Source organism: Myiozetetes cayanensis, unplaced genomic scaffold (assembly GCF_022539395.1).
Source record: "Myiozetetes cayanensis isolate MyiCay16 unplaced genomic scaffold, myiCay2020 scf9, whole genome shotgun sequence".
Lineage (NCBI taxonomy): Eukaryota > Metazoa > Chordata > Aves > Passeriformes > Tyrannidae > Myiozetetes > Myiozetetes cayanensis.
In genome coordinates this window covers 31,522,741-31,539,507 of record NW_026088185.1, presented here as the reverse complement: position 1 = coordinate 31,539,507, position 16,767 = coordinate 31,522,741, and the positions used below count along the sequence as shown (strand labels likewise).

The 16,767-nt window shown below is 38.5% G+C and overlaps 1 protein-coding gene across 10 annotated transcripts in view; it reads left to right on the top strand.

Moving 5' to 3' along the window:
* Window positions 1-16,767, top strand: part of NCKAP5 (NCK associated protein 5) — a 396,774-nt gene that overhangs the window by 362,612 nt on the left and 17,395 nt on the right. For 7 of the 10 annotated variants that reach the window (XM_050339951.1, XM_050339949.1, XM_050339948.1 and 4 more), the window contains 4 exons: window positions 797-1,111; window positions 3,262-3,398; window positions 5,466-5,595; window positions 8,183-8,370. In XM_050339951.1, coding sequence (XP_050195908.1) covers window positions 797-1,111; window positions 3,262-3,398; window positions 5,466-5,595; window positions 8,183-8,370 — 770 coding nt within the window. Of the gene's footprint in view, window positions 1-796; window positions 1,112-3,261; window positions 3,399-5,465; window positions 5,596-8,182; window positions 8,371-16,767 lie in introns of those variants that run through there. The other 3 variants (XM_050339957.1, XM_050339956.1, XM_050339953.1) reach the window with 2 other exon arrangements.

Below are 16,767 nucleotides of genomic sequence, written 5' to 3'. Positions count from 1 at the left end.
GCTAGGATAGCAATGAGCAGGCATCTACACTTGCATATTTCTCTGTTCCATGGTTAGTACAGCACCCTTCCAGTAGGATGAATAAGCTGGAGAGCTGTGTGGGACCACAGTGCTTCCAAACCAAGTACTTTAAGGTACATCTGACTGATATATTGTGTTGGGGAGTGTACACTTACCCAAAATGGGATGTGCAGAACCAGGGCTTAATAAGGAAAACAAAGGCATGGCTCTTGCTGTCCAAGTTTTTCAGAATGCTCTGAGAGATGGGTATCTGTGAGAAATTTTTAGATCTTAATTTTGTATAAGAATTAATGATACATTTTGATTAACACATTCTTGTATGAGAAACAATTAACAAAGCATAGGTATGGGGAGGCCAAATTTCTGTGGAGTGTGGGTTAATGTCAGAAAAAATACTCAATATCCCTCATATTAGTACTCTTCAGATATTCTGTGGCCCTTCAAACTAAATAATTTAAAAATTCCAGCTGTAATCACTTACTGAGACATGCCCCTCTTATTCATTATCACACCATTACTCTGAAGCAAGACAATGTCAATGTTTTGTCACCTGTTGGTTGGTTTCATCGCACTTCAGTGTGGTATTTCATTGTATTCAGTTAGACAGACATAGTTTCAAAAAGCATACAAGTGACAGATAACATCATACTCACAAAATGCAAAATGTTTTCCTTTGCTTGAAACCTTCCCTTTAAAAGGCCCTTTTTTTCCACTGTCTATAAATGCCAGCAAGGCTTTTAGCTCCCTGTCATCACACTATTTTCCTGTGTCTTAGAGTCTTGCTGCCAGATGAGGACACTGGACAGTGGGATTGGAACCTTCCCCCTCCCTGACTCGGGGAACCGATCTACAGGGCGGCACATTTCTAAGCCAGAATCAACCTTGGAAACAGAAGCCCTTGCAGCATCTGAGCAAGTTCCTCCTTCAGCTCCTTCAGTAAAAGCCAAAACTCTTGAGCGAGAAGTGCCTTCAACAGCTAAGAGCCAGGAGTCTGTGGAAAGCATAATTAGTCACTCAACATCCGACCCGGCCATGACTGCCAAAGGTATACGACCTTTTCAAAGTCGCCTTCCAAAACCAGCTTCCCCAGGTAAAATGTCAATTGCACCAAAAATCACATTATTTCTGGCCTGACGTCTGTTTTCATTAGCAGAGATCTTATAATAATGGCAATTGATAACAGAAATGTTAAATGCAGAGCAGAAGACACTCTTTTTATGAACGCATAAGGTTAACAAGTTTGTGACCTGAGCCATATGGAGATTTTGTTGCACATAATGCTTATCTGAGAAAGCAAAATTAGTTTAGTACTTAAATCCTTTTCTCAAGAAACAGTACTTGAAGAAAAAACATATGCCAGCCTTGGAATTTGTCTTGAATAAGAATGTGAGTGTTCAGCAACATTCAGGATCAGACTTTGAGGCAAAGTACAAAGCATAGCCATGTTGTGGCACAGAAAAGATATATTCATAAAGACTGGCTTTTGATACCAGATTTGAACTAAAGACTCATTTGGCCTCAATGCATAAATTCTGTCCCAATGAATATACGGCCTTGACCTCAAACAAGACTCTCATTACTTTACTACATCACACAAATACATTTCTATATACTGAACATAAAATACCTTACTTTCACTTGTGAGCTAAGTGTGTGTTTAAGCTATAAAATAAAAGCTGACGAAGGAATAAAAGGACTAACAATCCATCAAAGCTCCAGCAAATATTAGTATTAGTAAGTAGTTCCATTGAACTCTGTGCATTTTTTTTATAAAAACGCATTAACTGTATAAGTTTTTGAAGTTTTTGAGTAATTAGTATATGTTAATAATGTTAGAAATCACATAGCATTTATAACAGGAAAATTTTCATAGCATGACAGATGCAGTACAAAACACAGTAGAAGTATTAGTTTAATGGAGAAGAGTATTGTTTTATCTTGACCAAGTGCAATGTCACAAATTTATTGGGGTTATGGTGGTTAGCACTTTGTCAGTGTATTTGTTACTCCTATAAATGTGAGTATTTAACTTGCATAAATCTCTATCACTCTATAAGAGAGATTCTGTTTAATTAGCATGTAAGGTTAAATATCAAGTTTGGGCTTAGTTTAAGACCATGAATTATGTGTTCTGCTAATGAGCTGACATATCCTGAGCCTGGGAGGAAAGAAATCTCTCTTCTATGTTTCATAGGATGCATAACAGAAGGATTCTAATTAAACATCTTAGAACTTAGTTGATTTAGCAATATTCCCAGTGCAGTATTGCAGTAGTGTAATAGACTGCAAATACACACTGTATGCTTCATTGCAGGCTCCCCTGTTTGTTTCAAATCAAAGCTAAATAGAAGACATTTTAATACTTAGTATTTTTAAAATAAATGTACTGGTAATTAATGGTACAGCTTAGAAGGATTCAGGAGAGAAATCCTAGTTATAGATTATATGCTACATGCTTGAATAGCCACATGTGTGACCTCAATTCAGCAGTGTGCTATAGAGTAGAGCCCATGATTAAACACTGTCATTATAACAAATTGAACAGAGGCTGCAAGCATTGAATTGCTTCATAAGAAGTCAGTACCAGTAAGATTGTTCTGATCTTAATGCTAATATTCTCTGCACCAACCTTGTAAGGTTTGTATCTTAATTAAATTGTCATAAAGAGATGTTTAAAAAAGTAGTATACATCAGATGGTGGGGTCAACTCATTCTTTACTAGAATATTTTCATTCTATTCTTCTCTCCCTCACTTTCTCATCCAAATTACAGTTATCACTTTATTTCATATGCACCATATATCTTCTTTGATGTTCTGATTTTGCATAGTGCAAGTAGAGCAAATAAAGAAGCTGGCTTTCTGCTAGAAAGGTACTTCCAATTATATTTATATTAAAAGACTGTTCTCTGAGAACATAAAATAGCAAAGCAGATCCTATAATGCACAGAAGTAGTTATTGATTGTTGTTTCTTTTTTTAAAGTGAATATATTTTAAAACTAACAGAGGGATTTAAATTCATGCCTTCCTCTCTGACTGGAAATGGTTTTGGATAAAATTGTGCCATTGTAGTTAGAATTATTCCAGTAAGTTAGTAAGTTGTTCCTTTGAGTAGTAGGGTATTATTTGACATAATGAAAGTATCATGACTTGCCCCCAGTTTTTACTGAGTTATAATTGAAATACTATCATGAAGATACTGATGAGACCTACAATTTAAATAATGTCTCCCTTAACTCAGGAATAATTAACCTTGCAAAGCCAAGTGAACAAGAACCAAGTTCTGTGACCTCTGCCTCATTAGAGCACACTGAAGAGACTGTAGAAAATAGAAAAGTTCTTCCAGAGTGGACCACCGAGAAAACTACTAAAGCAAAGGTATAAGTTAAGAAGTGGTATCTGTTAAATGAGACAGGTATTGTGGCCAATGTATAGGTATCAGAAATGGCCAATGTTTTTAACATGGTGGAAATAGTAACTAACACTCTAACAGCTATATTCACTTTCTTAACCTTCATTTGCAATCTCATTGTTTATTAAAAATAATAATAATAATAATACAGTACCTAATAATAATAATACAGTACTTTGTCCTTGAGGTTTACAAACATGTTTTAATTAAAATCCTCACAGGTGTTTTTAGACAAGAAAATGGAGACCTTTTACCCTGTTTTTCTCTTACAGAAAGTTGACCTTGTTTGTTGTTTTTCCTGAGATTCAGATTAATTTCTTCCCTGGCCTAGGTTTCCTTGTCTGTAGGGCTGTGCAGTGTGAGGGCTTGAGTAGATGTGCTCTGAAAGTATTTTGAATGGGAAAATATTCTTAAATGTTTCTGTGAGGTTTTGGTTAACCCTGCGATGATTTGTCTGCTCCTCAGTCTTTTCATGAAAACTGCAGAAAGACCAAACATGCAAATGCATACACCTGTGTGGAAGCTGCTGTTGCTGATTGCCAAGTTTTTCATATTCAGCAATGCCAGACAGTCAAATCCTGTGAGAAGTACAGGGTCAGCAGAGTAGCAAAGAGAGAAAAAAACTGAACAAAGTGGGCGTTAAGCAGGGAACCTGGCAGACTGCTGGCTAATAAACCTCACTCTACAAGAGGCTAAAACATTTCATTGTGTAGCTTTCTTGCTTGTCTGCCTTATCCACCTACTTACCAGCTGGGCCATCTCACATTTTTGTCTGGTCCATGCTCTGAATACTTAGAACAGAAACAGCGAAGTAGAATTACTTGTCTTATATATGTCACTGACCAACTGGTGGTGAATCTTCTGCAGTGCAGTGGTGTTGGCTTACAGGTAACAACCACATGAGTATGGTCTTCACCCTGGGACAGTCATAACTGACCACTCCCAAAACCACCTTAACACCACAGATGTGTTGCTGCTAATTAGTCTGCTGAAGAGTCAGAAGGTCAGTGTGGGTGTTGCTGGCATGTGAATGTGTCTAAAGTCTTTTGGGATTGCAGCTGACTTGGAATCTCTAGTGCTGAGCATACATGGCTGGTATCCTCAGGTCTGGTTCCCTCTCCACAGGGATGTGAATCCTTATAAATGGATGTCCTTCTGCATCTGTTAAAATCTGCAGCGTGGATGGGAAGATGTGGAAATTAATATCACTCTTTGAGAAACATAATTAAAACCCCTTTTGAGCCACTAATAGGCAGCTGGGGTTGGGATAGTAGGTGGTGTTTGAACATGGCACTAACTCAGCAGTATCAGGCTTAGCTTCCCCCTGCCCATTTTGTGGGCTTTATTGTATTGAGCTGCTGCTTCTAAAAGGTTTAAGCCTTCAGGCTTTCCATGATTAGGAGCTGTCCAGAGCTGTCAGCACTCCTCCTTAGTTCCAGAAGAAAATTTTCCTGAGAAAGAAATGGCATAGGAATCAGCTGGGAATTAAGGCTCTCCGATACTATAATGTAAATGCCAGGACAAGGGACATGAATTTAGGAAAAACTGAGCATTTACTGGTATAGAAAGCATGAGTATTGTCTACTTGCCATCCTAATTGTCTCTAGAATTGCTTGCAGTAAACCATTTGTGGTATGCTAATTTTGCATGTTACAAATAGACCATGTTAAACATACTTGAGAACTTCTAAAATTTAACTTGAGTCAGTAAAAGCATGTGAAATTTTTGGTAGATTTGAAAAAAAAATGTTACAGTGAAAAAAAAAAAAACCAAACATAAAATCTGTACTGTTTCTGCCAGATTGACTCAGGGGACTTAGCAGGACAAGAATGTGTTATTTCCCCAATGTCAGACTGATGATTACTTACTTGATGGAGAGATGTTTAGCTAAACTGGTAACACAGACTTTTTCCAGTTGAACTATCCATTTATGCTACACGATGAGTATAAAATGTTCTACTCCTAGTACTATCTTCAGCATTATTTTGATACATATGCATCAACTGATTACTGTGATACCCTTGTTTGCACAGGACAAAGCTCTGAGGGTGTGCACTTACTCTGCAAGCAGCACTGACACTGAGCCAGAGCCAGAGTATGAAACAAATTATTTTAGAACTGCAGAGGAGACTTTTCTGGAGTTAACAAAGAACAACAAACAAGGTAATTGAAAATTTGTACATAAAAATACATATCCCTCATTTCCACTCTGACTCAGCAGGAGACAGTGTCCTTCATTGAACTTTCTGTCTAGTTTTCACTTTCTAGCACCAAATCTTTCTTCAGTCTAATTTTCCATTAGCTTTTTATTACTTTTTGCCTTTTATTATGTGTATATCTGTTTTTCCCTTCCACAGTTTTTGCTAGCAGAGGCTTACCTTGTGGGGTTTTATGCATAAATCTCTACAGTGTAAATAAAAATAATTACATTATTACAAAATTGAAATGTGACTATAAAGATAGGAGGGGTTATTTGTTTTTAATTATGTAGCCAGTTGAAATAATGCAGTTATCAAGACTACAAGTTTTCCAGCCTCTGCATTAAAGTGATGTTGGTTATGGTGCCATAGTGAAATCTCTCTCCTTGTCCTCTGCTGTATCTATTGCTGTTTTCAAGTACCAAAGCTTTTTGTGAGAGCTGGTGGCAATTTGGAATTTACTGAATTCCAGTAGATAAAAATACATTAAGAGAAGTCCTTGAGATAATAGTTTTCTGTGTGTTTAATAACTCATGCTGCAAGCCACCTTTCAGTGCAGGTGTGTGCCCTCAGCGGATCGTATCCTTGCTGGCACAGCTTCCCTGGAGGAGATAAATTCTGGCGAGTGCAAAGGCCAGTGCAAGGTCTCTGCACCACTGAGGCCCTGAGAGCTTCAGCAGTGCTTGAGTGACTCATAGGATTTGTGCTGACCCCTGCACGGCCGTGAGCCTGACCTGGCAGAGATTAACCTACAGCAGATACCGCGGTGACGATCGCGTTAAAAACACCGTGGACCGCTGGACGGACACGCTGTGCTCTTCAGTGTCTGCTGGGAGCTGGGCTTAAGCAGCTGGCATTTTCAGAGCTAATCCATTTTTTGTGATTCCATGGAAAAGAGAGAGCAGAAAGGAAGCTGGGACAGCTTATTTACATTACTTCTGTAACTTTGTGGTTTTAATCTGTATGAAATATTGCAAGTCATTTAACTCAGCCCATAAACACCTATTTTTAAAGATTCTGCTTTTTACAAATCATGTTCTAATATAAGAAAGGTGTGGGTTTTTAAAGAGTTAGATAAGCTTTTTTTTTTTCTGCATAGATGACAATTTGCAAAAAAAAAAAAAAAGGATTTTATCATGTGTTACCAAATGCATTAAATGGCAGCAGATTCCAAGTTTAATGATACCTAAGTGTGACTTCAGGTCATTTCATTTTACATAGAAATTCATTAATTTTGTGCATGTGCCTAACTTTTGGGTTAGTGACAGAACTAAAAGACATAATTGCTGTTGAGACAAGTAGAAAAGAAGATTATAACGCATTATTGCAAGAGCATTTCTGCTACAGTCCTTCCTCATGGTCAGGATTTCTGTTCTGTGCTCTATAAATGCAGTTCCCACATTGTATTAATGACCATACTTTATCCCACCCTGTGTTCAAAGATCTTGGTGTCTTTATGCGTGCCAGTGATATAACCTCAAAACATCCACATGAGGCTGAGGCAGGGGCTCCAGCAAACAAATTCACAGAGAATATTTTTATAGGAATATTTAATTACATTTGTTAGCTGAGTCCCCAGGCTCACTGGTTGCACAATTATAATCTTGGAGTGATTTTCGTTTTTCATTTATAAGCAGGGAACAGAAAGACTGAGTGCCCACTGCAAAGGCTATTAAAAGTCAATGATAAGACCTTCATTGATTCAGTGGGCTTTGGATAAGATTCCCAGTGCATTGCCCAATGTTATGGAGAAGGTCAGTAGAGCAGCAGGGAATATGCCAAATATTCCAGATTCTTCTCTTTTGACCATGAAAATGTTTTGATTTGGATATCATTTAAATTATTTTTTATCCTGATGTGATTCTGTTGGAGGCACTGGAGGCAGAGACTCTCCTAATGCTGTAGGTTTTAAGGCAGAGATGAAGTTTGTGTAACAGGAAGTGCAAGGAAATGAACTCAATGATCACATAAGCATCTGTCTTCTCTGCATTTTTATAAGCTGCAGAAAATGTCTGGTTTTGTTTTGATCTTCTGAAGGAGTTTTGAGCCTTGGTCTTCAGAAACTGTGGTTTTATTCCTAATTACTTTGTGCTACAGTAGGATCTATAACAAATGGATAGCACCTCTTTCTTACCTTACTAGTGTATTTTTTTATGCTCTTATATCCATTAACTAAAAATGTAGTGAAAAGGAAAGAATTATCAAACTTAGCACATCTGCTATGTAAGGCTATTGAGACAAGAACAAAAACTTACTGCAAATAAATAAGTAGGGTCCCCCAGCTCCCCCAGATTAACCATCTTGTCTATAATTTAAAAAGAAAGGAAAATAATGTTGGTTTTCTCATGCCATCTCCTTCACTTCTAATATTGAGCATGAACAGTCTCCTGTATATGCACTGGCTGGAGAATTAGGAGATAGTATTTTTAATAGTTTTATTGCACTGAATTCCAGATACCTTAAAATATTTGAAATATATTTTAAAAATTTTTAAAATATATTACAATCTGTGTAGACTGCTATAATGATATTATTTGTTACATCTCTTACAGCTGAGCAGGAAAAACAAAATCAGAGAAAGTCGTTTCTGGGGAACCCAATCTCAATTTTGGATCTATACCAACACAGTCTCTATGGCCATTTTGGAGAGGATGGACCTGAACAATTAACACATTACAGTTTAATTGAGAAGCTGAGTGGATCTTCCAGTAAAGACAGCAAGGGCAAGGAGAACCCAAGTGTAAGTTACTGTAATTTTTACATTAATTCTCATTTTGTTCATTATTTGCCTTTTGGTTTTTCCTCAGAGTGTTGATTGATTACTGAAACCAGGCAGACTAGAAAATAACAACATGACCTACAAAAGAGCAAAGATCTAAATATTTTTAGAACAGAATGTTACATTTGGATCCTCACCTGTCATAGAATTAGACTTCCAAAATTGACAAGTAGAGACAGTCTAGCACTTCACTATTAGTGAGGAACTGAAATTTAAAGCTAGCAAGAAAACACAAAATTTCTCTCTTAAGGCTGCTCCTTCACATGTAATTAGATAGTTTGTATAGCACAACGTGTAGTAAATGACTTAAGTCTCTAAAGATGTATTCCTGAAAATTCAAATGAAATTATGCTACGGAAGTCACCTATCTTCTAATCTCATTTGGCATAACTTTTGGGGTTAGCTTTGGAATTCCTGATTTGAAGGTTTTAAAGATTATTTTGATGAAGATAATTCCTAATCTGATTGGTGGATCTTGATGCTAAACTGAAACAATTTTTTTCTCTTCTTACTTCATGGGAATCCACTTGCTTTTCTGTTTCTGAAAGTATTGAATCTGACATCACACAGTCTCAGCAAGCCTGAAAAGCAACTTCTCAACCTGTTCTTTTCCTCCTCTTCTCATGCCTTCTCCTCTCATCCTCTGACTCTCTCTGCTTTGATCTAACAAGCCAGTTTTTTCTGAAAATAGAGGCACCTAATCATGATCCACTGTAATCATTTCACCTCCGTCTTCAGTCTCTTTCCCCAGCTCTTTTTTTTTTCTAAGACAGAAAGCTCTTTTGTTTCTGTATGTAGCACTCAGCACATTTTGGGTATGTTACAATATAAACAAAGGTGGTAGTAGAAAACAATGAATCAGCTGCTGGTTTGTAACACCCTGGTGTAGTGCATAAATGAGAAGGAGTTTTTATCTCTTCCCACCCTCCAGTTTTCAGTTTCAGAAAATGATTGTGCCTTGTAAATTCGAGGTGCTTAATTCTAAACAAAGTCAGAGTCTTACAGCTTTCAGGAATCTGGGCAAAATGTGCAGAAGGAATATGAAGAAACAAACTTCTGTGCCCCTGCTTATTCCAACTCTGTTGGCATGAAAGTTCTGCTTAATTGAATATTAAATTGACTCACAAACTTCAAAAGGAAAATCTTGAAATGTATGTGCCTTATTTCCCAATCAACTAAATTTCATTAGTACCTAGAATATGATTCAATTTTAATATATTTGGGTCATGTTAGAAAGAACAATTTTAAGTAATCTGGCTTCATAGTTGGGAAGAAAGAAAGAGAAAGGCAGCAGAAGAGTGTGTAAAAGGATAAAAGAAGGAAAATAAATTGAGCATCCACTTAGTTCCTCATCTTGAAAGTCCAGAAATTCATAGATTAATTATGCACATGAGATGAATCATATATGTGTGTATGTATATATATAAAATTACATAAAAATCAGTTCTGCCTTCTGAAGGCCAAGGTCTTGTGCTATTAGCAGAGCAATTAGATTTGTTTCCACTATAGAAAAGTGGTTCAGAGTTGCACCTACTTCCAATTAATTCTTTTCATGCAGTCCTTGTATATGACATCTCTGCAATGTGCCCAATCAGCCTCAAAGCCTAAACAAACTGATCTGGCCTTAGGATCCTTGCAAAACTCCATCATTAAACTAAATGGCAACAGGTGTAACTCAGCACTAGCATTTTACATGCAATGTGTTTGGGAGCTCTGGAGTTTACTTTTTAAGGATCAGAAATAGCTCTCAACACAGGGTTGCCTCTCGGTGAACGGTGAAAGCTCAATAAAGCACTAGAGATTTGCCTATTAGTATTAAACTTTTCAGAATGACAAATGAGAGGCAGTAACCATGAAAAGCAGGTTGTCCTGAACTCCTTGTTTGAACCAGCACAGCAAATTTTTTTGAGTTGTAGGTTGTCCAACCTAGGAAAATCCACAAGCCTGTTTAAATTAGAACTGTGTGATCTGGAACAACACCCACAAGAAAAGGGGAGCCCCAGAAACAGAGGCACTTATGGTCAACAACTCTTAAAATAAAAAAAGCCAAACCTATAAATTTTGAAGGGAGAATAATGCAGCTTTCATGTAGAATATTTGCCATTTTGAAAAATGAAATGCTATGTGCTTTGAAATTAATTTCCAAGTGGTGTTTGTGAAGCCCTTAACAAACAAAGCAAAAGATGTGTGTCAAAAAAGTGTCATGGTGGGCAGAATGAGTTTACACTGCTTGTCAGAAGAGCAAGTGTGCTGTGTCAGTCCCTCAGCCCAATTAAATTGGGCTGTACAGCACTAGGACAGTACTGGGGGCTCTAATGAGACAGTCTGGCAGGAAGCTCTGTTAACCCAGACTTGTCATTTGATTTGTCTCCTTCTCAACCAACATATTCACCAGCATTACCTCCGAGGTTTATACACAACAAATTTTTATCAGCAAAAAAAGTACTGCACAGGAGTTTCAGAAGATAAACAACCAATGGACAATTAGTATGATAAAGGCACACTGCAGGGAGAATTTGAGGAATCAAAAAAGGCTTTTTCACATTGACAGGACAAATATTTATTGTTACAGTTTCTTTTCTTCCAGGTCTTAAGCAGCATCCTGGTTAAATTCTCTTGACACTAAGACCAATTTTAGGTTACTTTTATTTTGATCCAGAAAACATATTCTGAAACAATGTCATCCTTTTGTACACTGCAGAATTTTGGACAAGAAAAACAATTCGCAATTTCAAAGAAAGAAATAAGGTGCATTGACTCATGGATACAAAACTGTCACTTAAATTAACAACTATGGTTTATTTTCCTCACGTAGGATTTTCAAAACTAGAAACATTAATTTTTGTGTGTATCAAATGACTTAATTGTATTTGAACAGTAACTTCTCTGATTTAATAAGCAGTATGCAGCACGTGATCCAAAGTCCACTGCACTCAGCCCATGGCAGACACCTTGTCAGTGAAACTTCAGTGAGCCCTCAATTAAACAGCTGTTCCTCTTCCTTGCAGCAGTAACTTCTCGAGCACTTTGCCCACGTCATGATTGCTACCACATTTTTGCAATGAAAAAACTATTTCACGTTTCATCATTTACTTTACTGTTTAGACTTTAAAAGCCAGTGGGTTTTTATCTTATAAGGATTCAAAAAACAAGATAAATTTCCCTCCCCCAGGCCCATTGCTTATTAGCATATTTTATGATCAAATAAAAAGCAACACAAGACTTTTTCTTGTCTTTTTTTCCTTGGAGAAGTAACTGAGTTGGTCAAAGATTTTATTTCTTAGCCATCCTTACAGTCCCAAAGAATTATGAAAAATATGTTTATTTCCCTGTCCTTAGCCAACCATCACATACTTCTGTTCTGTAATACAGCCCTCTTTGTCCCTATGTATCACTCAGTTTGAATCACCATCAAGGCTTGCTTGTTTTTCAAGACATGACTGCAGAAAAGATCCTTTATGAAAGAGGTTGGTACCCATCAGAAGTTTCTGATTCCTCTTGTTTTCCCTCAGTTGTGAAGAGATACATGAGAAATCTGGCATTTCTGGAAGAGTTACCTTGTAAACTTGCATCAGCACTTTAACTGGGGGGCTCATTTAGCAGAAGAGGTTTCTATGTGCAGTGTGAAGTTGTGAGTTGCAATGTGAAGAATGTGAGTTCATATGTGTTGAACAGACGATTCATGAGTGAGATCAAATGCTCAAATCACCGTGTCTTGAAATTCAAGTAGATATTACAGAGCGCTGGCAAATATGGGAAAAGGAAAAATTAGAGGTTGCTGATGTTTAGGCTGCACTTACAAATAAGACTGACCTGGCAGCACTCCCAGATAAACTCAAGGTTTTTTGCAGCTGAGTAAGCTGATTGGGAGTTAATGCTGTATGATTGACTTATTGTGCTCACAAGCCTCCTATTAACAGAGGAGAATATCCAGGAAAGGACTAGACACAAGACTAAGAAATTTTGATAACTGCACAGCACTTGCCATCCTCAAGGATCTCTGGAGCATTAAGTTGATACTGTAGAGGGTGTTCCAGACTTCCTGAATTACAGCAACATGGTTAGAGCAGCCCAGGCAACTCTGCAGGCTGCACTAAACAAGAGTGAGGGCAAAATAAAGAAAGGCATGAGCTGCTGCTGCTTGCATCTCATCTCCTGCAGAGATCAGAAAGTCGAGCCAGAGTATGAATGGGTAGCAGCACACTGGGCACTTTGTACTGTTCACCTGTTTAGGCAGCTCTTGGAGAAAGTGCCAGCATTATGTGCCTGATTTGGGTTCTCTGAGTCACTCTCTGAAGGTGCCTTATTCTCTCTGAAAGAGAGAAGCTCTTGGGCTCTTATATCAAATCCCTTTTAAAAGAGACTTTCCATATTTAAGTGCCTGGAGTAGTTCCAGGGAGACCATGTGCACTCTGCTTTCACAGAGAACTAATTTTTTTCGCATTATCAGATGTGTTTAGGGAGGGATTCTGCTTATCACACGTGAAAAAGCCTAAGATAATGATTTTGGTCCAATTAGCAGTTGGGAAGAGCTTCATCCTAAGATTTCAAAGTGGAAAGGAGGTATTGACCTGTGGAACCACTTGCTTCCCTGCCCTGACCAGCAGCTGGCTTATACTGAGTACCAAACTTTCAACCCATGGTTGGAAATATGAACATTGCCCCAAACTTTCCTTTGTGGGGAAGTGGTAAAAACCAGCTATTGTAGCTACCATTTGTATTTTAGAGAGTGAAGCTGCCTCTCAGTGCACACTCAGGTGAGCACTAAATAATTGCCTGCCTTTTACTTGCAAAATAACAAGAGTACCTGCAGTTGTGGCAGCACTGGGTGATATTTGGCTAGTTGCTTGGTCTCAGGATCTATTTCACTGTAAATTGGCACCAGCAATAACTAGCTGATGTTACAACCAGAAAAGAACAGCAAATGCTCCTGGTGACCTCAGTCTCAGCTTCTTTTGTAAAATGTGTGTGTTACTGCAAATACAGGGTTTGAAGCAACTCTTACAAATTATTATGCTAGAAAGTAATGGAAGGTAGAAGAGGTCCCTTGTCAATAAGAGAAAGCATCTAATGGGCTGGAGCAAATCCAGGAATTAGTTGATAGTAGGTTTCTGTGTACTAATTGTACATGGAAATTGTACACAGTTTACTGCATATCAAGCACAGAAATCTCACCTCCTCTTTGCTATTTTTCTTGCCAGGCTTAAGAGAGAGGAGGAGGAGGAGGTGAGGAGGTAGTCAGTTTTATTTGCTTTCCTAACCCTGACGAACCTAAGATGTTAAGGAAGAAAGTGCCACTCTGCGATTTATAAATGGGGAATAAGTCTGCAGTCTCTTTCACTTGCCTTTTGTGTTTTAAGACCATTTTTTTTCTTTCAAGCAAGGCATTAGTATATCAAATCATTGCATATGTTTAGGGAGGTGATCTATTTTTGTAAACATTTCGTGATGTTTAGAGACATCAGCCTAGAAACGTTCTAATTCAGTCAGGATCAGATATCCTTTCATCTTCCCCATCACAAAAACTGAAAATGACTTTTACTGTATTTATGCTTTTATATTAGCCCCTGTTGACCCCTGAATGTGGCCTTTTGGTTACACGTTTCCATTTGTCAAAATTGCCTCAATAGAATTTACCCACTGACAGGTTGGGGTTACAAGACTTCCTTTCCATTTAATCAAAGGGTTTTGATTCTCAGATGAGTGATGCAATACTTGTTCCATCAAAGCAAGGATTGTCTGAGTAATTACCCAACTTGATCTATTGTCAGGGGAATTGTATACGAGTATTTGACAACATAAGTGACAAAAACCACAGGAGCATGGTCTGAAAAGAAAACAGATTTGACCATACCACCCATGGGAATAATACAGAATTAAAAATATTTTCTCTAGCCTCAAGTCTGATTCAACTCATGTGGGGAAAAGTGAAATTAGAAATAGGATAGGACATCTGCAGACATCAACAAATCACACATATCTGCCTGTTTTTTTCCCCTCCATAGGGCAAGCACACATTCCAAGATCTGATTCCAAGCCTTATATTCATAATGAGGTCTCATTGTTTCTAATACCTTGCTATCAAAGTTGCCTTCAAAAAGTAAAGTGAAGAGACAGCAAAACCAGCAATATGAAGACAGGCTAGGCAGTCTTCTGGGACCAAAGTCTCACTTGACATGTCTCACTTAGGAGAAATGTGGTGTGGTGTGGAAGAACATTCTTACAGCCAGCCTGAGGAACTAGCTTGGCAACAATAAAAAGCTGCAGTTATACAGAGACTCATTCCTCTCTCTATGTCTTCTAGGTGAGACACTGAGGCTTCTTATGCTGCTGAAAGTTTTAGTAAAAATTTATGCAATAGAGAGTGGCTCAGCAAGGAGGATGACAACATTCTCCATAAGTTTTTTAAGCTTTTAAAAGACTTTGGCAAGACAAAACAACATTTAGAACGCAGCAGCCACTAGAGAAAATAACTTTTTTAATGGTATGCAAGGGACATTTTTAGGAAAAGCATTCCCTAAAAAGAACTGGAAGCTGTTATCTGCTGATACAGTTCTGCTTCTAGCACTAATGACCTCAGTAGTTTTAGTACTGTGCCATCAAATCCCATTCTGACTGGCCCTCCAGCTGGTATAAAAGCTCTATTTTATGTTTGGTTAGTGTATTTATGGGGACGGGTAGGTGGCAACATTTTAACTCAAGTGTCTTTTAGCACTTAGTTTTAAAAGAGTACCCGGGTGTCAGTGAGGGACAGAAAGTCTTTGGCGTAGTACAGCAGGCTGTGTGGCATTTTAAAACACATGGTGTGCAAGGCTAGCAGGAGAATGGTTTGGCTGTGAGTGAGAGAGAAGGCGCGGAGGAAGTGAAAAGCTGCAGCTGTGGCAGGAAAGTTGAGGGCTCAAAGCATCGCTGGCGTGAAGGTGCAGCTCTAGTGCCTGTGGCACAGGGTCAGCGAGCGCTAAACGCCCCAATAACTCGCAGCAACGAGCGAACTGTGCCTGTGGTGGTTTCTGGAGTGCCAGAGGCAGATGTTTGGGGTTGTCTGATTCAAGGCAACACACCCAGATGTCCTGTGGCCACAGCTGGGGCGTTGTGCTCACTGAGTATAACCCCTTCGGCACTGTAAGGAGGGGAGGAACTTTGCCCGTTCTGACTGGGAAAACTTGCTCAGTGGAGCAGAAACCCCATATCCCCCCATCTCAGCAAGTAATTTGAAATTTCAGAGAGAACCTTGTCTTTTCAGCATGTAGGAGCTGCATAACCACATCACACAGTGGCCCAGATGCCCTGCAGTTCATTTGCTGGAGTCCCTGGAGGGACGGTCCAGAACTGCTCCTGTACAAGTGCCCAGAGCAACACAGAGCTGTACAGAGCTAATTTACAGTGAGCCTGCTTGGGCACAACGTTAGCACAGCTCCTGATGGCCTGGTTACTCCAGGTCATTTCTCAGCAGGGCTGAGGAGCTGAAATAAAGCAGAGTGTTGGTAAGACCCCACTGCACTGGGTCCCAGCCCACTCAGCTTGTTCACGCTGTTTCCACATCACTGTGCCTCACAGACACATCCCTAGCACTATTCAATGTCTATTTGCCTATATAACTGGAGATTACATACAGATTTAATAGGCCCAGGGGATTTTAGGTGTAAGTAGGTAGATCCTTTAGTCTAATAAGAACCAAAAGTACATATGAAATAAAAGTATCATTTGCTAGTGATTTCCCTGAGTGGAAAATGTTCCAGGCTGTTTTTCAGAGGTTTGACAGATGGAGCTGATGTGATTTGCAGCATGGCCCAAAGTGCACTCGTGTTTCTGCCATTTGTAACCAGACGCTCTTCAGTCCTCTGTCTTTGGAAATAAAGCTGCAGGTTTCATTTCTCTCAGTGTTGAATTGGAATATTATAATAATACTGCAGGCCAAAATGGAATTCAGGGCACATTTAAAAAACAAACAAACAAACAAAAAAACAAACAAGAAACAAATGATAACTATTAGTAAGCTTGTGAGATAGTGTAATTGTTGTAATGGTAGAAATTGTATTAGTAATAAAAGAAAAGGCTGAAAAATAGATTGGATACAATAAACATTGGATTGACTCAATCAAGAAAAGAGCAGTAGGGCAGAGATGTATTCAGTGAGCTGTTTGTTTTCTGAAGCTGGAAAATATTTTGACTCCGAGAAGAGCATCTGATTAGCAGAGTTAAATGAGATGAATAATGCTGTAATATTTTTGTGAATTGTTTTTCCAGCTGAAACTTGCCTTCCCCATCTATAACAGAGATATGTTTTGCATAAAACACTCAAACATCATGCAGGGAAGGGTAGGAAATGACTGCTCTTTTAGTGTGAGAGTTCCACAC